Source organism: Solenopsis invicta, chromosome 5, assembly GCF_016802725.1.
Source record: "Solenopsis invicta isolate M01_SB chromosome 5, UNIL_Sinv_3.0, whole genome shotgun sequence".
NCBI lineage: Eukaryota > Metazoa > Arthropoda > Insecta > Hymenoptera > Formicidae > Solenopsis > Solenopsis invicta.
The window spans coordinates 4,809,467-4,833,697 of record NC_052668.1 but is presented as its reverse complement, the minus strand read 5'-3'; the positions used below and the strand labels follow the sequence as shown (position 1 = coordinate 4,833,697).

At 33.1% G+C, this 24,231-nt stretch overlaps 2 protein-coding genes across 7 annotated transcripts in view; both read right to left on the bottom strand.

The window, feature by feature from the left end:
• The window catches only part of LOC105197515, a 149,161-nt gene that overhangs the window by 39,456 nt on the left and 85,474 nt on the right, over positions 1-24,231 (bottom strand). For all 6 annotated transcript variants that reach the window (XM_011163936.3, XM_011163973.3, XM_039449614.1 and 3 more), the window contains 6 exons: positions 23,263-23,411; positions 22,803-22,913; positions 22,679-22,739; positions 22,312-22,592; positions 8,065-8,196; positions 7,775-7,993 (listed from right to left, as the gene is read on the bottom strand). In XM_011163936.3, coding sequence (XP_011162238.1) covers positions 7,775-7,993; positions 8,065-8,196; positions 22,312-22,592; positions 22,679-22,739; positions 22,803-22,913; positions 23,263-23,411 — 953 coding nt within the window. The remainder of the gene's footprint in view (positions 1-7,774; positions 7,994-8,064; positions 8,197-22,311; positions 22,593-22,678; positions 22,740-22,802; positions 22,914-23,262; positions 23,412-24,231) is intronic.
• On the bottom strand, positions 11,253-17,275 carry LOC105198746. The gene is made up of 2 exons (XM_039449616.1): positions 14,697-17,275; positions 11,253-14,333 (listed from the first exon to the last, which is right to left on the bottom strand). The coding sequence occupies exons 1-2, from the start codon at positions 15,757-15,759 to the stop codon at positions 14,245-14,247; spliced, it is 1,152 nt and encodes a 383-aa protein (XP_039305550.1). The 5' UTR covers positions 15,760-17,275; the 3' UTR covers positions 11,253-14,244.

The window sequence follows — 24,231 nt, the reverse complement described above, 5'->3', positions numbered from 1 at the left end:
TATCGCTTTGTTTATTGAGTCCATGCAATTGATTTTTGATGTGTATCACTCGGATATAGATTTTTTAATATAAGATGGCTCTTTGTCTAAAATTTTCACGTTCTCCCAATCAAATTCATGGTTTTCTCTAATGCGATGTAACGAGATAACCGAAGGAGAACTGGCTTTTCTAATATCTGCTTTATGTTTGCTGACTCTTGTTTTTAATTGACGTTTTGTCTATCCCACGTAAGAAAAATCGCAATTCTTACAATTAATTTTATGGACCACGTCATTACAAGAAAGACGCTTTATATGGTCTTTGCCAGTAATTATAAATTTATTCATTTTGGCAGAGATCGTAAACGCAACACTGTAGTCAAACTTACATGAGAAAGACGATAATTTCTCTGATACCGACTCAATGTAAGGGATCGTAAAGAATCTTCTCACACGTTTATCCTCAACGTAGGTGTCATCTTTATAAAAAAGGTATTTGAGTCTGAAATTTATTGGACGTCGTGTCTCTTTTCACCAATGTTCCAAAAAACTTAGCGGTGGAAAGTATCACGATTAGATAGGATTTGATTTCAAAAAACACTACTATTCCGGTTAATAAATTTATCAAAGCTTTGAATTTAATAATAGATTCTACGTTTTTTAAATTTAAAAATATTTGCTACAAACAGATCTTCGGTTTGCCGATGGGATTACCGTTGTCTCCTATTTTAGCGAATTTGGTCATGCAGGATTTGGAATGTAAGACGTTAAAACTCCTCTCTTTTCGTCTACCTTTTTACTGCAGATATGTAGATGACATTATATTAGCAGCCCTGGCTAACTCGTTATCGGACATCCTTGACATGTTCAATTCCATGCATGACTGTTTACAATTTACTATGAAGAGAAAGATCAAAAGGAAAATTAGTTTTCTTGGTGTTATGCTTGTAAAGGTAAATAACAAGATTATTTCCGATCAATACCGCAAATCAACTTTCTCGGGAAAATACTTAAATTCTTTCTCACACCATCCCCTGTGTCATAAAAAAGATGTTATTTTTGGTATGGATGACAAATTATTATTATTATCACATCCTCAATTTCATCGTAAGAATTTCATAACTTTAGTTAATATTTTATTGAAAAATAATTATCCTTTAAATTTTATCTTCTCCATGATAAATTTCAGACTCAAACACCTTTTTTTTATAAAGATAACACCTGCGTTGAGGATAAACGTGTGAGAAGATTTTTTACGATCCCTTACATTAAGTCGGTATCAGAGAAATTTTCGTCTTTCTCATGTAAGTTTGACTGCAGTGTTGTGTTCACGATCCGTGCCAAAATGAATAATTTATAACTACTGGCAAAGACCATATAGAGCGTTTTTCTTGTAATAACGTGGTCTATAAAATTAATTGTAAGGACTGCGATTCTTCTTACGTGGGACAGACAAAACGCCAATTAAAACAAGAGTTAGTGAACATAAAGCAGATATTAGAAAAACCAGTTCTTCATCGAGTATTTCTTTACATCGCATTGGAAAAGACCATGAATTTGATTGGCAAAACGTGGAAATTTTAAACAAAGAGCCATCTTATGTTAAAATATCCAAGATGTTACTCATCAAAAATCAATTGCATGGACTCAATAAACAATACCAATAAGCGATACCAAACTCCTCTCGGATGCGTATCTTCCTATCCTTGATCGTATTCTCCCTTCTTAGGTTCGTCATCCCTTCCTCTTCTATTCCTTTCGTTCGGGCCACCAAGGCTATTTCGTTTCGGTTCTTATTATTTTTATCTATTCTCACCGAGATGTAACATCCTATCTCACAATGCTGTGACACGAGTTTTGGTGCTTAGAGATATTTTGTATATATTTTTTGTCTCGATTATTTCCTTTTTCTTTTTTTGATTTTGCATAATTTTTTAGAATGTTTTTTTACAATTTTATATCTTATGACTTGTACAGCTTTCTTTTATTTCATATTTATTTTTATTTGTATTTATGTTCCGTTTATTTCTTTTAACTATTTAATTTGTATTGTTGTCTGTTACAAGTTTAAAATTCATCATTTTAATATTACTTTCTTATTTATTTATTTGTTAGCAACCAATTCATGTTGTTTTTACGAAGCTCTTGTCTTTGTACACGCTCTGTGAGGTCGTTTATTATGTCATTATGTTAAGACGTTGAAAGATGATGCACATCGCGGTTTCGCACAATATCTATTTGTCACAATATCTATTCGGTAACTTGTTTTTATTTTTGATTTTTATTTGTTTATTTTGATAAGTTCATATCTTAATTAATGCGATTAATAATTGTTTTATAGACTTGTAAATCTGTACCGAGGGAGATCGTCATTAAAGATCAAAACATTGCTTGACATTGGATTTATGCTGTTATTTATTTATTTGCGACTGACATCCTGTGTGGCTCTTGAGCTCATTATTTCATAATTTTAATAAATAAAAACAATCATTAAAAAAAAAAAATTATTGCCCATCTTTGGGATCGAAACCGGATCTTATGATTGTGAAGCAAGTACCTAAGTGCAAGCACCGGAGCCAACTGCACTGGTTGGAAAGAGAGTTACCGAAATGGCTTTAAAGCCCGTGTCCCTCTACGTATTGCGGATGCGGATCAGATTGAGATTGCAAATCGCAAATTAGAATGCAGCCAATCAAAGCAAGGCAGCTTCAGATCCGTATTGCAAATCGTAGAATAGATGACTCTCTATTTACTGCATTCTAATTCGCAATCCGCAATCCCAATCCGATCCGCATACGCAATACGTAGTGTGACACGGGCTATACGGTGCGCCGCGGAATACCCAATTTTCACAAATTTATTACTCCAAAACTAAAGCCTATCAAACGCCGGGAAACGTAAACTTTTTCTCATCTATAGAATAATTTAAAAAATTGGGGTAAAATCCCAGGGTGAGTCACCGCGTCCTTCCCTTGTAAGTGTATTTGAACCTGATTTCAATAAAAGTATTGCTCCAGAATCATTCTCATTACTTTCCGGACAAACCATGTATAATATATATTTTTGTAATATTTATGAAAAATATTTATAATCTGAAACCACGAAATATTTATTAAATATTTATAATGTTAGGAGATCAATGTTAAGTATATTACAGACCGAATGCTTCTAGTTATACATTAGCGCTTTAATAACGCACGGAAAATAGATATCGCGAGCGAAATTCTTTTCTTTTGTTAAGTCTATCTCAAGTCTATCTCTGAAACGTTCGTTTCAAGCGCTCGTAAAAGGACCGTAGGAAAGTCTTTCTACGCTGTGTTATCCATTTTTTCCTGTGCAATACCTAACATATAATAAACATTTATAAAATATTAAAATAAATATTATGAATATTTTATAAATATTATGTTTTGTCTGAGATAATAGAAAAATAAAAAAAAATACTAATAAGGAAATAGAAAAATGTCAACATAATTGATAAAAATTAAATTTTATTAACATATTTATTTATGAAATAAACATTTTTAAATTTAAATTCTTAAAACATACTTAAAAATGTAAAAATAAAACTGTAAACATTTATTAAATATTAACGTGATATACGATATGTGATCTTATATTTTCGATTATGAGTCGGCGGGCCACAAAAAATTCATAGGTGGGCCATGGGCTGCGTATCACTGGCGTAAGAGAATAAAAAAAGTTTCAATAACTTTATCGAATCAATCATATTAATAACAAATTAAAATAAAAATTAGACCACATTAACAAGCAAATTTTAATTTAATAAATCTAAATATTTTTACTTCAATAAAGTTTACAAAAATATATAACTATTCATTACGGGACATGTTTCAACTTTAAGGTCATCAATTCACAAAATGCCAATAAGAGCCAACACCGGATAAACTTGTGTAAATTTCAATTTATTGATCTTATAGATCCTATAAGTTTTCAGTTAAACGTTTCGACCCTACGCGGCGTAATTATCCGACGAAGCACCACTACCATCTATGCGACCATATTACACTTTTTAATAATCAAATATTTTGCGCACACTGAAGATAACCCAAATTATGGTCGAAACGTTTGACTGACAAGGAGTAGGCAAGAACTGTAAAATGCCAAATTAGATGAGTCATAGTTCATTCAAAAGGAGGAAACAAGTATACTAACAGTGTAAAAGAGTTAGCGTGAATGGGCCTTGCTTTTTAAGAAAATCGCAATTAAAGTTTACCATTGGAACGTTTGTATGTTAAGTACTAGAATCTTAAACCACCATCCAAGATAGCGTCGTGGCTGAAAAAGCTAAATGCTAGCGTTACTAATTTCACTCCGCGGCGGACCGGATTCAAATCTCCAAAGCACTATTTTTTTTTAAGTCTTGCTATTATATTTTATAATTACATTTTTTTATTATTTTTTAAATTAATCTTGCAGTTAAAGATGTTTATATGTACAATAAAATTTTCCGAGATGACAAAAATAAGCCGACGTGTTTACAAATTATACCGTATAAAGGAATTCCGATCTGTCAGCCTTATTTATGATTTTAATGTTTTTACTTCGATTTTCACCCACAACATTGTACAGCAATGTGCGAGTTTTATAATAAATAATTTTAATCACAAAACAGTCATAGTAATTTTAACTTGTTAATTTATTATTTCAATTGTTTTAACTTACGCACATGGATATCATTATATTTATTAATTATTTATTTATTTATTATTTATATCTTATTTATTTACTTATTTACTTTCATACGTTTATTTGCGTGTTTATCTCAAAATTTGGATTAAAGGCTTGTCAATTAGGATTTCTGTAATTCGCGGTGATACTCGAAATATCAACTCAAGATATCAAATGTTAGACATATTAATATAGTTACCTAATAATTTATTGAAATGTACTAGTTTTTAATAAGATCACTGATGAAAGCTCTGTGTAGCATGAAACATGTTCGACAAATTAGATGTTTTTCAAAGTGAATCATTTACTCATAACTACTTTATTATGGTCTTATAACTTATAATATTGTAGAAACTCTTAAAGTGTATTATTTTTCGAAATAGATCTGTTCGTTAAAGCCTCTTGTAAATAATTTTATTGTAATAAAAAATGTATAAAATATTTGTATTAATTTTTAATTGATACAAATTTTATTATTATATGTAATTACATTATTAATTAATTTAAAAAATAATAAAAATAATGTAATTGTAAAATATAATAGCAAAAAACTTAAAAAAAAAAATGATGCTTCGGAGATTCGAACCCGGTCCGCCGCGGAGGAAAATTAGTAACGCTAGCATCTAGCCTTCTCACCCACGACGCTATCTTGGATGGTAGTTTAAGATTCTAGTACTTTACGTACAAACGTACCAATGTTAAACTTTAATTACAATTTTCTTAAAAAGTAAGGCCCATTCACGCTAACCCTTTTACACTGTTAATATACTTGTTCACCCCTTTCGAATGAGCTATGACTCATCTCATTTGGCATTTTACAGTTCTTGCCTACTTCTTGTGAGAACTTATAAGAATCAATAAATTGAAGTTTACATAAGTCCATCCGGTGTTGGCTATTATTGGCATTTTGTGAATTGATGACCTTAGTCTTTGGAGCCTTGACCATTGAGATTATTTCAACCTTACTTTGGTTCTCTTCAATCATATTAAGTCCATAGATGTTTGTACTAAATAAAAATCAAATCTGGACGTTATGTGCTATCTGAAATTGTACTTATCAAAATATTTTTCAATTGAAATTTAACAGTTTCCTTTAAAATAAATCGAATTGAACTTAATAGCTTAAAGAATAAAATAATACTATAACAGCCAACACTAGATGTTCGCATATAAAATAGTGTATTAGTAAAAATTAGATACAAATAAACGCTTCAATTCTCAGTTTTGGATCATCGTTAGTATAAATAATATAAAAAAATTTTACGGTAGCAGCAATATTGAATACATTGCGTAAATCTTGACTATTCTGTTACACACTGGTGGCATTGATGATTGAGATGATAAGAGTTAGTTGCGTGAAATATGTTCAAAGAGTTGAACATTCCAAAAATAGAAATCAGGTAATAGGGGAGACCGGGGCAAATTGTTAGACGGCGTAATTTGATAATTGAAAATATCTTTTTATGGGTACATATCAAAAATTTACTTTAAACACTGTAAATACGTCCTAATGTAACGATGTTACTAACAAAGTTTTGTTGGTAACGGCGTCATATTAATGTAGTAGTGAAAAATGTGTTTTGCGATAGTCGAAGTAATTTCTGATAGTCAGCATTTCTTCAAAATTTAAATAAGATAATAAGGTTTTTTTTGAAAACTTTGAATGTATCGTGTCCAGTTGAATGTATTTGAAACATTTCGTGTTTACTTTTTGTTGTGTGATGTCTATTTTTGCCGATCATACGCAATAATGCGCACAGTTGATGCTGGGGCTATTCGTAATACTGAGCATCGGAGCGATTCGTTAATACTGATTACAGCGCCTAACCTAAGTTGGGTAACCCTAACCCTTTGGCTGTGTTACGGCTGCGCTACGCAGAATTAAGCATAGAGGTCAAGTTCTTCATTGATTTAGTTCAAATTTAATAATATTGTGTATTTCAGTACATAGAACATGAATATGAATATAAAATCGACGCTCTTAAGCAGGTAAAAAATTATAAAGCGTTAAAGATTGACACTTATAAGGTTAGGAAATCTGTCACACCAATGGCATAAAAAGGCATGCAAACGTGTATGTTTGCATTTGTTTTTTGTATACCTATATCTTTTTTTAAATAAAAAAAGTCTTAACAACAGCTTTTCTACAGTCTTTCAACTTGAAACACAAATTTCCGGATATTCCCGGACTAGTTACGAATTACCCCAGGCTTGGAGCTATTCGTAATTTTTGGCATTGGTCGACATTTTTATATGTACTTCAAAGCAAGTACACTTCCATGTTCTATCTATACCGGCATTGTGAAGGGGAAGATTCAACCTTTCAAACCGTCCCATGTTTCTTTTTTTTTTAATGAATCTAGAACTCAGGAGACACAAAAGAAAAAAAGGTCTAAGGAATAATCCCGGTTTCCCCTACTTTATAGGACGTGTCGTAGAACAAAAATGGTTTTTAAGTAGTCAAAAATTATAAAGCATTGCCGTTTGACAATTAAAGCAAATAAACGTTATAAAAGCGATGCAACTGGTACAAAGAGTTGCAGAACAGTTCTGTAGACATTGACTATTCTGTAAACATTGACCATTCTGTAAACATTAACTCTTTGCATCATTTGCCTCGCTTTTATAATGTTCATCTATTTTAATTGTCAAACGGCAACGCTTTTTAACTCTTGACTACTAAGAAAATTTTTTATTTTACAATACGTCCGATATAATACTACTTGACTTCTATTTTTAGAATTTTTAACTCTCTGAACATGTTTCACGCAATTAACCATCAATAGTGTAACAGAGTAATAAAAATTTAGGCAATATATTCCATATCGCTATGTAAACAATTTTTTTATATTATTTATACTGATGATGATGCAACACTAAGGATAGAAACGTTTACTTGTATTTAATTTCTAATCACTATTTTACACGCAAAGTGTTGGCTTTTATAACATTTTATTTTTTTATTTATTTCTAATAAATTTTAGTTCAATTTTTAATAACTTAACAGTTATAAAAGATACCTTATTTCTTTTTTAAGGTTGGAAGATATGTTCCATTAGACCTGAAAGTTATTATATGCAATTGTTACAGTAAAATTTATTACCTTGCCTGGAATGAGCATGTGCGACATGACGTAAACTGTCAACACTCGGCGGTTGAGGTGCGGAATGCATTTCTTCTGTGCGCAGAAGTTGACAAAATGCTGTTTGTTCACGTTGCGCTTGCCTATGCGCCTCTGACGCCATTGGCTGAATTTGTGCATATGTTTCGCTGCCGCTGGTATATACTTTATCCTGCTCATCAATTGCCGCATACATTTCATCTACGGAACGTTAGATTGTGCAAATTTCTTGTGCACTATATTTACTTAGCATGCTTTTAAAGTTTATTTACCAGAATCATCGGAAACGGTAGCATAATGAGGATCGGTGATTGGTCGAACAGACTGATTCTGTCTGTAAGTTGCTTTGGTTTGTGCTATTATGTTGGCTAATGGTTCCCTTACGCTTATGCTTGTATACCCTTCTATATTAGAAAAATGATAATAAAATTTATTAAAAATTATTCATCATATGATAAATTTTAGATACTACAGTCTCATTGCAATAATGTTGCAATTTTGCATATTGCAATGCAATACACTTCAGAGGTAATTAAAATATAAATATGGAATATGGTTTAATATGATTTATAATAATATGCAACAATATTTTAAAGACATTGTGAAAACTGCTAAGATTTAATGTAAAAAAATTTAAATACATGTGCACACTTTATTAAATTTATTAGATATAAAATTAATTCGATGCCTTTTTAAAAATAAGTTTACCGTTTATTTAGAGAGAAATCATTTATCTTTCAATCCTCAAAATTTGTCATTACTTTCGGAGACTTTGTTCCATCTTTCAAGTAACTAACAAATTTGCTCTTGAAAAAAAGATGGCGGTTTAGATGCAATGAAATCATTGATGCTTTTTCACACCTCATCTTATGTTTGTGAATAAGGGAAATAATATTAAAACGATTAGAACACATGATAACCTTTTCTTTTAAATCACTTAAACCAATGAGTTGCTGCTGGTAATACTCTAAATTGATAATCTCACTAAGTTCTAGCAATTCATAGCATATTACTCCCATCATATTTCACCAAATATATAGTACAACCTTTTTGGCATATTCAATTTAGCAATTCATATTGATAGTTGATCATTTTCCGATTTTCTTCGTTTAAGATTGTTACATTCATTTTCATTCCGTTATGATTTTGTACAAAAAATCTTTCTATTTAAATCTCATTAATCTCATTAGCAAGGACATAGTCGTCTTCACATCATAGTTTCTTGTTGTACGAACTGAGTTTATGTTAAATCCATGGCCTAGCTTTTGGATCTTTTCTAACTTATTATTAGTCAAACAATAGGAAATCATTTTCTAAATCATAACAAATTGTAAAACAAGTTCTTCTGAGTTTGAGCAAAATTTTAACTTAGCAATTATTCCAAGTTCTTCGTCTTCAAATTTTTTTAATTAGCCGAGACCTTCTCGATCACAAAGATCGAAATCACTCCAAAAATACTGATATCATTTCTTGCATGTTTTATGCGTCATTGCATCTTCGCTCAAAGCAAAATAAATTCCGTAACTTTTCTTTACTAATAACATTTTTCTTTAATAAACACAAAAAGAATGTCTAATATGATACTTGTCACAAAACATTGTATTTTATAAAATTATGTCATATGTTTTATCAAATTATAGTGTTTTATAAATGTTAAAGTAGGTACTTCAAAATCTTAAAATAAAGAAAAAATGTCTAAATTTAAAACGGATTTGTAATCGACTCAACATAAATGCACTGAATTAATTTCAACTATATAAGTATAAGCAATTTTGTGCAAAACTATGCCCTTAAACATATAGGAATTAGTCACTTAAAACTATTTTCAAAAATGCTTGGTAGTAAACTTAAAAAAAATTATTTACACCAAAGAATAATTCAATTTTATAGTTTTATATTCTAAGCATACAGGGTGTCCCAAAAAGATCGGGATACCTAAATATCTCGGGAAATATAAGTTTTACAGTAAAGTGTTTCAGAAAAAAGTTATATAGTTTAAAAATATTGTTACACTCGACGAGACAAGCACACAGTTCACTTGCGAAAGGACATTTGTTCGCGCGACACAAAGTAAACAGACACTCTTTTACAAACAGAACTCTAACTTTAATGGTAGAACTTTGTACAGTTTGTGTCAGATATGTCTGGTGTCCGATTCTAGAATCCATATTTTGTTCTTAGTTGTTTTTACGTTCATTATAAGCGGATGCTGGGTCAGCAATCATGAGTGTATCGTAGTGTTAGTAAATTATGTTTTGACAGCCGGCCGATATAATCTCAGTTTTGATCGGTGAAATCTCAGAAATATTCCAAAGCTTAATTAAAAGGAAGCGGATCAAAGCCCCAGGCATACCTGGCACGAACTGTACACCCAAGGACTTTGATTCTGTCCATGGGGAAATTTTCCAAACTGAGAAGTCACCACTTTCTACATACTCGCAGTTCATGATTAATAAAATGACTAGAGCTTATTGGTCGATGCGTTAATCATGAACTGTAAGTATGTAGAAAGATAGCGACTTCTTAGTTTGGAAAATTTCCCCATGGACAGAATCAAAGTCCTTGGGTGTACAATAAAATCGTGGCAAAGTAATTCAGAATATTCGTTGATGGCTTCGCGTCGCGAAACAGAACAACAGCCGGCCGCGCTTCTTTTGTCTAATCGATTGATCTTCCTTCGGCCAGCTTCTCAAGCTTGGCCAAACGGGCACAACAATATCTATTTACTGATTCTATCAGTTTGACCTTAGGTTGCGTAACCAAGATCAGGTCAAGGTTACATTAATTTTCTTAAATGGAACTCCCTATTTTTGTTTCCAGAATCTAATAGCTGTTGTCAAAAGTTTTTCAAAATCCTACAAGAAAGTTTATTTTTGTTTAGTACTTTCCAAGTTGTGAGGCTTGAAAGCTACAGTGTACTGTAACTTTTAAGCGTCATAACTCAGAAAGTACTTAACAAAAATGAAAAAAATTTATAGTGTTTTGAAAAGTTCTCGAAATTGACTACGAGATGCAATAAAAAATATAGAATGTTGAGGAAATACCGATACTTTTTAATTAGGGAACTACCAATATTCTAACATTATATCTTTTATTGCATTTTCTTGTAGTCAATTTCGAAAACTTTTCGAAACACTATTACACACTTACTATGAAAATTACAGTACACTGTAGCTTTCAAGCCTCACAACTCAGAAAGTACTCAACAAAAATAAACTTTCTTGTAGGGTTTTGGAAAGCTCCTGACGCCAGCTATTAGATTCTGAAATAAAAAATAAGGTATTTCATTAAAAAAAATCAATGTAACCTTTCCCTGACATTGGGCTACTATATAACTTTTGTTTAAAACACTTTTCTGTAAAACTTATATTTCTCAAGATATTTAGGTGTCCCAAACTTTTTGGGACACCCTGTATGTATAGGGTGGGAGAGAAGTCTGAATACACCCTTATAACTCATGTTTTAACTGTGATACGTTTTATTTTCTATTTATTTACTTTTATAAATCTGGATCTCACATATCTTTATCACGGTTTTGTACATTTATTGCCATCTGGTTTTTGAATTATTGAGAATTTTGATAAGATTATTAAAATAGATTGTGGCAAACGTAAAAACCAATCTGTATGAAATTGTTTTATTAGTTATACTATAGAAAAAACTGCTGCTAGGCCATGACTGTAGGGCGTGAACAGTTAATACATCTTGTTTGAATGTTAATGCATTCTATTAAGATTATTATTTATTATTTATGTTAAATATTCATTTGTATTCACACACAAAAGTCTTATTCGAATCAGCCTATTATATTATAATATTGTTACAATACTATATTGCAATATACCTAAAAGTGGACATTTTACTGCTACTGCAATTGTAACATGTGTAATAATAATTGTAACATTTCGCAACATTTTTTGAATATTATATACACATCCTATATTGTTTGTTCAAATTCTCATACAATACAGAACATTGCAGCTACTTTGCAACATTTCTACTGGTTGCGTTCCGAGTTACGCATAAAGTGCATAGACTGTTAACCAATGCGCGTATTGAAAGCGCTAAGAATTTCCTAGATTGTATTAACTGTCCTGAATTTGTAGCAACCCTCTTAGCGCATTGACTGCATAAATTTCGACTTGAAGCAGTTGATGCGTTGTGACAATTGACGACGTTATTTTTCCGTGACGGAACATTTGTATATTGCGTTTTTGTATTTGTATCTTTGCAATAGAAGAGCAATTACACGAATAATATTTCTTTCGTGTAATTTGGAATAACGCAATCGGCGTACCTAATCTGTAATTTTTTCAGTTTCAAAGCGCTGCGCAACACTAATGCGTTCCATGCGTTTCATGCACAACTTGGAACGCACCCTATACTGCTGAAATATTGCAATATTGCCGCAATATTTCTGAAATGTGTTTTACTAGATAAAAATATCTTAAATATGACATTACATCTTAATCATGACATTACAAAGTATTATACATATTATTTATATTGAATATATATTATAATATTGTCGCAATGTTACGTTGCAATATTTTCAAAAGCAGATATTTAATTATTTTTATATTATTGTAACATTTTTGAAAATTATACGTACAAATCCCAATGCTAGCGCGTGGGGTTTCTCATGCCGCACGGAATTAAATTGATTAGGATTTAACTGAATTAAAGTTTATTTGGCAAAATACCAAATTAAAACAAACAAACAAATACAAACTCAAGGCGTAACACGGCAACTTGCCATCTTGAATTGGTCATTAACTAGAAAAGACACAAAGAGAAAATTAGCTCTCTGTTAAAAACAAACTTTAAGCAGGGTTTTAATAATATCAATCGACCGACAAGGATAACATCGTCAAAGAACCCGATCAAATAAAAATACAGCTATTGCAAGCAAAAAAGATACAAAACATCTGACTGCAACCACAAGTAAAAAGTAGACACACAGAACGCCATCGCGACAAATAAATTATTTTACACAAATGAAAGGACGCTGGCGGATTCGGCATACAATACTGTCACTGATCATAAATGGTGTCTAGCGGCTGTACCTAGCACCTGTGCAAGCACTCTGAACTATTTATAAACTCGCGTCAAATTAGCAGTAGTGTAAATCCAGCAAATGACACAACAGCCTCAATAACAGCCAAGGGAGACGTGCAATTAACAGTTTCAAACAGTAAGCAAAATAAAATTGTTACGTTGTAGAATGCATTACATGTACCGACATTGCGCGCAAATCTTTTGTCCTAAGATTGTCGATAGAAGTCATCAGATTCTGTTCACTCAAAAATTGCGGCTACGTACGGGACGTCGATGAAAACGTGAAAATGGTGGCCAATCGTGTGGATGACCTATTCTATTTGAGAGAAGAAATTCAGCAAACGCTGCGTCAAATGAAGCATCTAATCATATGAAAGATTGGCGTCTAAGGCTCAGATACCTGAATTGGAAGGACATGTTACTGATGCTCCGGAGCAACATGGTCTCGTGTCTAAAATTTAAAGTCAACGATGTTCTCTTCGCATGTGATGCTTGCACAGTCAAACAACCTCGCAACCTTTTCTTTTTCAAAATGTGAAAAACGTACATAAGCTCCGCTCGAAATCGTGCGCATTATTTCTTGACGTTCACGGACAACTATACATGCTAGACAAAGTCTACTTTCTTAAGAACAAGTTAAAGGTTAACACCAAGTTCTTGTAATACAAGAACTACGTTCAAATGCAAACTGGAAGAAAAATCAAAACGCTTCAGTTCGTCAATTTTGTAATGCCATCATGGACAATATGCTGAAGGAATTTAAAATTCGACGTCAAGTACACAGGTTTACAAAATTTTAGGGGGAATCTTATGTTTTGAGCTTTGAAGAACGTTTTTATAAGATTTCGATGCACTGAAAATGACTATGTTATCCGTTTTTTTCCATTACCCTCCATTTTTTAAATAATCAAAAACAAAAACAGTTTTTTTCAAATTTATTTATAATTTTTTCTGGCTAAAAAATAATAGCAAAGTCAGCTTACGGCATTTTACACAGAAATGTTCAAAAAATACTGAAAATATTTTTTCGTAACTTATAAAAATGTTTTATGTAAATCGTAAACAAAAAACTGAAAAAATCTTAAAAAAATGATAAATTTTGAAATATAAAATCAAGTAAATCAAAAGAACAAAATCTTAAAAAAATATTTGACCATTTAAGATTAAAGCTGTATGTTTCTAGTTTAAACTACTTTTTTCAAAAATAAATTTTTGACCATTTGTTAAAAAATTATTGAATTTAAGGGGGGGGGGGTAGGGTTTTTAGCGTAAAAAGATACACTTTTTTTACGAATTTTTTTTAGAAAAATGGTTTGAGTAAATTTATTAAAACCTTTTGTGCATTATTAAGTATGGTTTTAAGAATATTCTGTACAATTTTGATGCAAAAATATTCACAAATAAGCCGGTGACAGAACTTTTCCCAGAGCGCCTTTGGAAAAAGACGATTTACGGTGTTCATTGTATCTCAGTTGAAAATTATCTGAAATAAAAAACCATTTGAATTTAGTTTAAGTATTAATAAATCCTCCCCCCAACGGTCTCAGATTATTTTTTTTTCATTTTAAAATTTTTGACGGCCATTTAAAGTGAAAGTGCTATTTTTCACAAAAAATTCCGCCATTTTGTAAGTAAAAAAACCCCCTAAATAAAAAAGAAATTCTAAAACTCACCGTTGGAGGGAGGGATTTTATATGCAGAATGTGTGTATCAAATTTGAAATAAATCGGTCGAGTAGTTTTAAAATGGGAGTGAACACGGACTTTGAAAAAGTGGTTTTGAGAAAAACGTGTTCAAAGTTTTAGAAGCTAAAAAAGTGAAGAAAAAAAATTTTTTTTCAACTTACACTGAATCATCGATTCCAGCTCCATAGAGTACAATCCCTGCAGCAGCTTCGATGTCTTCAGCCTCTTTTTTTCGAGTCTTTGCTTTATTCTGGCTTCTTTGCTGTGCTGCTCAGCTCGTATATCGGCCCTGTTGATGCGACAGCTGTCCTCCAATCTTGCGTATTCGTGAGCGCTCGGCCCAAGGCTGACGTTCATATCAGAAAGAAAGGTGAGGAAAGCACCAGCACCTTCATTGAAAGTGCATGCAGCTACATAGGCTGCAAATTCAACAATTTGTTTGCTGCCAGATAATTTTTTTGGTGCGATTCTCCAAATAAGTTGGTTCAAACTTTCGTTTGCATTTTGGGTAAAACCTCCAAGACATCTTTCCAGAAGTTCGTCCTTGCTCAAATCTTCATAAATTGGTTTTATAGCTTGGATGACATCTTCTGGAAGTGGAGTGTAATTGTGCTGGAAATTCTCCACTCCTGTTGTGGCCAGAGCTTTTTGATAAGGACACCACAAATTCTTATCGCTCATGCACATATCGTGTTGAGGATTATCGTCTGTCGACTGCTGGTGGTAGTACGTGGCCCAGATCGCATTTTTCATTTTCTCGACCGAATCACAATTATGCCTTATTGCTGCTCCGTAGTATCGACTCAAATTATCGATTACTTTTCCAGTAAGTTTTCCTTTACCGCCAAGTATTTTACTTCGCCGCGTTCTACCTGCATTTTTTCCTGTTTTCACGACTACATCTTCAGTAGTCGTATTTACCAAATCACGTAAACGTTTTCCCATTCGTTTCTGTACATGGCCTACACATTCTTTTTTATTTATAGTGAAGTTTTCACCGTAAGGTTTCGCTTGCACTAAATTGCCGTAAGTTTTACTGTCGCCGTCTCCAATATAATTGCTAATTTTTGCTCCATAATTTTCTTCTGAGCGGCGAAACATTTCGATTACTGCGCCTACTTCCGTGTTACCTGATGGTTCAGTATGATTGGCATCACATTCATCATTAGCAACGTGTTGTGAGTACCACTCTTCAAATTCAGCAGTCTTCATTTTTTTTCCCATAATTTGCAAAGTTGACAATGCAAACTACTTATGAAAATATCAATCACAGTCCAATAACCAATCAATGAAGTGACGCCAAAGGAGGAGTTGTAGCCTTGCTTATGCCACGTGCCATCGCCAGAAACAGTCAAAGTATCAGACTCCGAGTTTTCACGTGTTTTTTGCTTTTCTTCGTTTGCGGCGGAAAGGAGAAAATTTTTAGCAGTCGTTTCTACGCTGGAGCAAATCATTTTCATTATTTGCAAATAAGACGTTTTTGATACAAAATTGCTTGCAATATCCATGAGACCGCAAAACTTATTACAGCCTGCTAAACCCAAGTCTAATGCACGCATTACGAAAACAAATCGAGTGTTGATTTCATAGCGATGACCAGTTTTGTCACTCGACGGTATATAGCGTGGATTACATTTAGCACATTTAACCTGAATTTCAAAACCAAGACCTTCTTTTTTGCTACTTTCAAACTGAACTGAACTATCACACTGAGCATATTTCACTAACGTTGAAATTGTCGAGAAAACAAGCAAAAAATCTACAATTCTATAATGTTGTTCAACGTCTTCCGGCACGCTCGCATTGATACTTAATTTTATTTTTTTTTTATGATGCACTCGACGTACTAGTTTCATCCTTTTTTTGTTTACTTGAATTTGGTCTTTTTTTTGACCTACACAAAAAAGTTCTAATATTTCTTCGATCATCTCTCGAAACCTTAGATATTCTCGGCATTGTTTAATAGAAAAGATCTTTACAAAATTATTAAATCACTCAAAACAAGCGCACAATCAAACGTTCCACAACTAACTGACGCTCGTGTCCTTATTTGACGCGCATGCGCGAAAAACCGGGCCCGTCTAACAATACTGCCAGAAGGTCGAGAATGATCCCCAAGTAAATAAACTGTATACCTGCTCATCAGCTACGCTCTGCCGTTCTGAGCGTCCGCAGCTGTCGGAACAACAGTTTGAATGAACGGAGACTAACTACTTGATTACTTTGAGAATTTTGCTCGGATCAACTTAAAATTTTGAGAATATATTATTGAAATGTTTAACTACAAGAAAAGACAAAAAAAAATCGATTTTTTGAAAGTGCAAAACCCTACCCCCCCCCTTAAAGCATAAATGCATCTCTCGCAGTGTTATCTATACGATTTACGTTTAATGTGGTCTTGCGTTTTGAACTTTGAAGGTTGTTACTATAGAATTTTAATGCGCTAAAAATGACTACATTGTCCGTTTTTTTCCATCACCCTCCATTTTTTAAATAATCACAAAAACAAACACTGTAGGTAACACCGCGCGCGGAATCCATTTATGCTTTAAATTCAATAACTTTCTAACAAATGGATAGAAATTAATTTTTCAAAAAAAAATTTATACTAAAAACATATAACTACAAGGTTAAATAGTCAAATATTTTTTAAGATTTTTTTCTTTCGAATTACTCCGTTTTATATTTCAAAATTTATCATTGTGTTACAATTTTTCATAATTTTTTTAGTTTTTTGTTTACGGTTTGCATAAAACATTTTTATAAGTTGCAAAAAAGTATTTTCTGTATTGTGAGAACATTTCTGAGTAAAATGCCGTAAAGCTAACTTTGCTTTCATTTTTTCTTTGACCAAAAAAATTCATAAAAAAATGAAGTTCGAAAAAAATTGTTTTTGCATTTAAAAAATGCAGGGTGATAAAAAAACGGACAATGTCGTTTTCAGCGCATTGAAATCCTATAGAAACATCATATAAAGTTCAAAGCACAAAACCCCCTCTTCTAAATTTTGAAAACCTGTGTTATCTATACTGTATACTGTACCCTCCAATAAAAGCGATATAGTAAAACGTAAGAACAGGACACTTGTTGAGTGTGCACGTTATTTATTGATCAAATCGGGTCTTCCAACGTCTTCTTTGGGCTGAAGCAATTATCACAGCAAATCACGTGAGGAACCATTGCGTGACATCCTAGACAAGAAAACATCCTATAAGATGTAGACAGGCAGGCGCCCAAGCATAAGTTATCTACAGGAATTCGGTGACAAGATTTTTGTTTTAGATAAAATCCCTGACAAAAACAAGTTTGCACCAAGCACAAAAAAAATTTTTATTCGTTGATCGAAAACTTTAAAGGCCTATCTCATTTGGATACCATCCAAATGAAAGGTCTGCATAACTCGAGACTTAAAATGTCGGAACAAATCCGAAGGTGTTCAACAAGATTCGGAGAAACGTAAGGCGGAATTCGGTGTGAGAAACAAATCCAACCAGAAGGGATCTCAGATTGCCGTGCCGCAAAGCATGCCTATGAATAGCAATTCTTCACGAGGCGACGTTGAAACCCCCCCCCCCAAAAAAACAGGACAACGCTTCTTCGACTAATATTAGCGACAAATGCGACACGCTCCTGGAAGGCCACGTAAGAGAAGACCATTCTAACAGACAAATCTGGCCAACCTGCCAAACAATACAATATGATACAATATAACCCGTCGCCAAGTCACGCAAATTAGAATCTATAGATGATTCAAGCGATGATGACAATCGTGAATGGCACAATGCTGAATTCGCAATGGGTGCCTTCGAGATTCTCTTTCAGGTCACCACAGGGCCAGACAAAGATAAATGACGGGACTGCGTATTCCAAAATAGTCTTATTCAAAATGATACTTTTGATATCGTTACAGGACCTGCAGGTGGAAAAGTGATTAAATGCAGAACGGTATTGCGAAACAAGTACGACAAAGACGACATTTTAAGCCAAAAAAAGTACGCATTGTCACTAAAAAATTCACTCAATAACCGCAATTTCTTCGAGACTTTTGCTCCAATTGTGCGTCTGGGATAAGCAATCTTTCGATTGCTTATGGTTCTTGACGTAAAATTCAACTTAAAGATATCGCAGTTTGACGTCGAAACGGCTTACCTAAACAAAAAGATTAATGCAAAAATCTTTATAGAAATACTGGAATTGTTAAACAAAATGCTGGAGAAAATAATCGTTCAAGAAAAGGATACCGATATTTCCGAACGTGCACAACTTTTACTAAAAAAGATTAAAGAACTGGATATGGTTTGCAGATTGAACAAAGCTTTTTACGCTCTACGTCAAGCCGGACTGCGTTAGCATGCCAAACAGGATAAAAACATTAAAGCATTGAACTAACACTAACCAATGCCGATCTACCCGTTTACGTTGACACAGGTAAATTAACTTTCGTTCTTGTCTACGTTGACGATATTTTAATCGTTTCCAGTGATCGGAAACAAGGAAACTAGATAAAGAAAAAACTTGCTCAATCATTCTAAATAAGAGACCTAGGCAAAGTGTTGTCTGAGATTCGAGATCCGACGAGAGGGAGAAAGTATAGATGTTCGGTAGAAGAAATTGGACCGCCGCTAAGCGCGTGCTCCAATATCTAAAAAAAACAACCGACTACGAATTGGTCTTCAGCAAGGATGATCAGTAGCTGAGAGTCTTCATGAATACCGATTAGGAAAACTGCATCATTGACAAGCGCTCATATACAGGCTCCATATTCTTACTAAATAAGGTTGCTGTGGGAGTCGCGTAAGCAAAAAACAATGACTCTCTCGTCAATGGAAGCAAAATATATAGCAATGATCAACACCGCCAACGAAGTCTTATATTTGATCAACTTCTTCAAGAAATTGGAATGCTCGAGTCTGGCAAACGTCAGGATGTACAACGACAACTGTTGCTGATTAATTAGCTAGCAATCTCGTCTTCCATTCAAGATCGAAACATATAGATATCAGGCATCATTTTATTCAGAAGATATTGAATAACTACCCTGTTAGTTTTGAATACATGTCTTCGGAGAAGATGGTCACCAAATGCATTACCAGGAACAAAGCATCTGAAATGCATCCCGCGGCTTGGACTTCAATAGAGCCCGAGGCTTGGACTTCAATAAAGCCCGACTTCAGACAAACATCGTCGGGTTCAGCTTAAAGGAAAGTGTTAGAGATCATCAATCAGTACCCTTCCGACTTGATATCATTAGAACTTGCTTAAACTTCATTCTTGACAAAAAGCTGGATAGTTTTCCCTTTCATTGTTTCTTTTCTAATAAAGCTTAATGACCAATTCAAGATGGAGAATTGCCACGTTACGCCTTAAGTTTTTGCCCATTCGTTCCTATATTATATTTTGCCGAATAAAGTTTAATTCAGTTCATTAAATCCTAATTAATTTAACCCTTAAACACGTAAGTGGGTATGAGAGACCCCATATGAAATTTTAAACGCTTGCTATGTGATGACGGAATGAGATAGGAAGTTCAAACCAAGACGTAAAAAAAGTTTGAAATCTCCTCTTCCGATTGATATGGTTGATCAATTTTTTTGGTCAACTAGAATTCGAATGGCATGGCAGCAAAGTTTTGTTAGAGTCAATGCAACCCATATAGTGTGTAAGTGAAACTTTTTTTGTGAGTATTTTACATAAAAAAGCTGGACAAAATACGTTCGAACAGGTCGGTTTCCGGATATACTCTGTCAATACTGTCAATGCTGTAGAAAAGAGTTTTTCCGAAATATATCATGAAACACATCAATTTTTAGACACAATTTAATCAAAAATACCTCATATTCGTCTTGTTACATAAATTACATTTTTTAATAGAAATGACAATGATATAATTTTTTTTTGAAAGTATGAATCTTTAGCTTTAAAACGCCGTATTGTAAAGTTCTTCAAAGTTTTTTGTTGCAAAAATATAATTTTTTTTTTAAGTGAATTTTTAGATGCCCAAAAATATCTCATATGTTACATAATTATACTTTTTAAAAGGAATGACTTTGCCAAATTTTATTTTGAAAATGTGACTTTAGCTTTAAAACGCCGTATTTGAAAGTCTTTAAACGTTTTTTTGTTGCAAAGATATGATTCTTTGAAGGAAAAGTGAATTTTTGACCAATTTCTCATTTTTGCTTAATAGTTTTTCTTTTATAACTTCACAATAAATTATTTTTCGGCAATGCCGATTGTGCAGTCACACTCCTGAGATTTTAAACTTTCGTTTTAAAAAAAAATCGTAGAAAAATATTGATTGTAATCAAAGTTATAGCTTCTTAAAGTTGAAAAAGTCTCCCAGACCCAAAAATATGTTTTCGTATTTTACAGGATCGGTGTGTTTAAGGGTTAATTTCGTCCAGTGTCGGAAACCCCTTGCGCTAACTTATAGATTGTTCATACAAAATTTGCATACAGCACAGAACATTTCAGTAATGCATTTCAGCAATAACATCTTAATTAGCGTGATATTATAAAATATGAAATACATGGTGCGTCCGGAAAGTAATGCCAGTGATTTTTTTACAAAGAATTTATTAAACTTTTCTGTACAGCACATCAAAATGCTTCAAAATAGGCTTCTCTTGAATTGACACATCGGCTCCGGCAAGTTTTCCAGGCATCAAATGCGTCACGGTAGGCCATCTTCGAAACATCCTTTAAAGCCGCGGTGCAAGCTGCTTTGATTTTCTCAATTGTTTCAAAATGTTTGCCTTTCATGGGTCCCATAACATTGTTTAAAAAATTGGGATTAGCTTCGCACATGTCCAAATTTTCCTGGCACGTTTCAACTCGGCGCAATTTTTGATCGTCGGTTAGCACTTTCGGCACCATCTTCGCGCACACCTTCCACATGTGCAGATTGTTCGTAACGATCTCATGAATGATTGTTTTTGGTATATCCAATAATCGTTGTCATCAAAGACCGTCGATTGAGTGTCCGTTTAGTGTCACAGTTATTAGACATACCAAAAACTATCGTTTATGAGATTGTTACAAACAATCTGCACATCTGCGGAAAATGTGCGCAAAGATGATGTCAAAAGTACTAACCAACCAAAAATTGCGCCGAGTTGAAACGTACCAGGAAAATTTAGACATGTGCGAAGCTAACCATAACTTTTTAGACAATGTTACGGAACCCATTAAAAGCCTTTTGGAACAATTGAGGAGATCAAAGCTTATACCGCGGGTTTAAAGGACATTCCAGAGACGGCCTACTGTGACGCATTCGATGACTGGAAAACTCACTGGAGCCGATGTGTCAACTCAAGAGGAGCCTATTTTGAAGCATTTTGATGTTATACAAAAAAGTTCTTTGTAAAAAAAAATCACTAACATTACTTTCCGGACGCACTATGTATTACATATATTGTAATATTGTCGCAATATTATATTACAATATTTCCTTAAGCAGATATTTTATAGTTACTGCAATGCTATAACAACATCGCATCAACGTTTTGCAGTATTTTTGCAATGGTGCATACCCATGCGATAGATTGTTATTATCACAATACCTTAACTGATCATATTACAAAATATTAGTAAATATGTACTATACTATAATATTGCTACGCAATACTATATTATAATATTTTTAAAATAATTAAACATTTTGTAACATTTTGCAACATCTTTGCAATATTCCAATGAGCAATATTTTTGCAGTGTTTCTGCAATCTACTTGTACTATATGGAATAAAAGATAACAAGGAAAAATAACGCAATTACTCGAATCTTGAGAGTCTCCACTAAAATGCTGCTGCGGATTGTTGTGTTGAGGATGAGGCAGTAGCGTTAAGAGGGGTGGAGTCATATAGGGCAAATCTTGATTAGCTTGAACACCACCAGAGATAGCATTAGCAGCTTGAATATCATAATGTGTCTCAGAATTAAGAAGTGAATTATGTGAAGAGGATCGTCGAGTTCTTGGTGGAGCGATTGGACTTCCATTTGACTGATTTATTGATGTTGACGGTTTCTCGACAATTGCAACTTGATTAATATTATTTCTGTAAATTAAAAATTAAACATTTCATATTCTAAGGTAAAATAAAAATATGTGGAATAATGTATAAAATATAGAAATAATAAATACCTAGTTATTTGACTAGTTTCAGTCTTTTGAACATTCTGAAGTTGTGCGTAAGGATGTTCGACTAAAATAAATTGGAATATCATAAAATAATCAATAAATATTAAAATGAAAATAATTCATCTACCATTGTCAGAGACAGAAGTTGCAAATCTTGTGTATTGATGAGATGTATCTTGTGGCAAAGAACATCCTTGCAAGATAATTTCTGTTTTCCTTTCAGGCATCTGTTCCTGAGCTAAAAGATAAATTGATAGAAAGTAAAGTAATTTAAAGACAAAATAAAATACAAAAAAAGGTCTATGTCAGTCAGCGGTTCTTGTTGCCAAATAATAACTTTTAATTTTTACAGTTTCCAAATTGTAAAATGACAACTATGCGGCGCGCAGTTTGAGTTGAAAATTGGCACCAAGAACCACTGAGACATAGATTCTCTTCTATTCTTGCGTTTTAATTTCGTTAATCCGATTTAATTTATTATTGTTTAAAATAAAATATAACATAACAAAAGGAAAAATACAAGAACTTTTTCTATTTCAAATTTCTAAACTATTTTTTATCTTAATTATTACTTAATTTGATATTACCTGCATCCTGGACTGTAGCATATAATTCCGAATGGAATTCTCCTATAATTTCAGAAGCTTCGTAAATATCTTGAGGCACTGAATCTACTTCATGTTCTCTGTTTTTATCCTTTGGAATATCTGGAAGACTTCTGTTGGCACTTGTAGTCCTAAAAAAAATTACATATGTGTGTATGCGCGGCGCGTATGCGTGTGTGTGTGTGTGTGTGTGTGTGTGTGTGTGTGCGCGCGCGCGCGCGCTCGCACGTGCGTACACACACGCGCGCGCAAACATAAAGTATACATAAGGGGTGTTTTCCAGTTACGACACAAGTCGACACTGAACACAGTGTCCATTAGTGTGAGTGAGACAACTAAAATTTTCTCTCTTACACTAATGGACACTATGTTACATAGTGTTGATTTGTGTCGTAGCTGGAAAGCATCCAAGATAAATCTTAATCTCTTAACGTTCGTAAACAAGCCACATTTGGGTGCGAGTAACTGACAGATTTGCTCACATCCAAGTGTGACTCGAGCGACTTTAAAATTTATGTTACTAAAATATACGTGAATGTGTTCTGCTTAAGCCATAGACATAGAGAATAGATTGCTGGTAGCAATGGTGGGAGTAGAGAACACGCGTAGAGTGACAGACTCTCATTCTAAGAATCGAGCTTATATGTATATTCATTTTCAAATAAAGAATTAATCAAATATCTTCAATTTTTAAAAATGAATATTTTGGACTGTTTTTTTCGAGAAAAACAAGCGTTAAGGAATTAATAATTAAACCAGTCTTTTATTCTATGAAAAAAATTATCATCTGCACATCTAATCGATTTAATGACGTATATAGATGTCGATTACGCGAATACATCGTGCAAACTGCTACAGCAGAATTCTATAATTCTTAACAACAGTATCAATATTGTTATATCTTTACGCGGATATTACAATATATGTACTAAAAAAGTTGTGCAACAATTT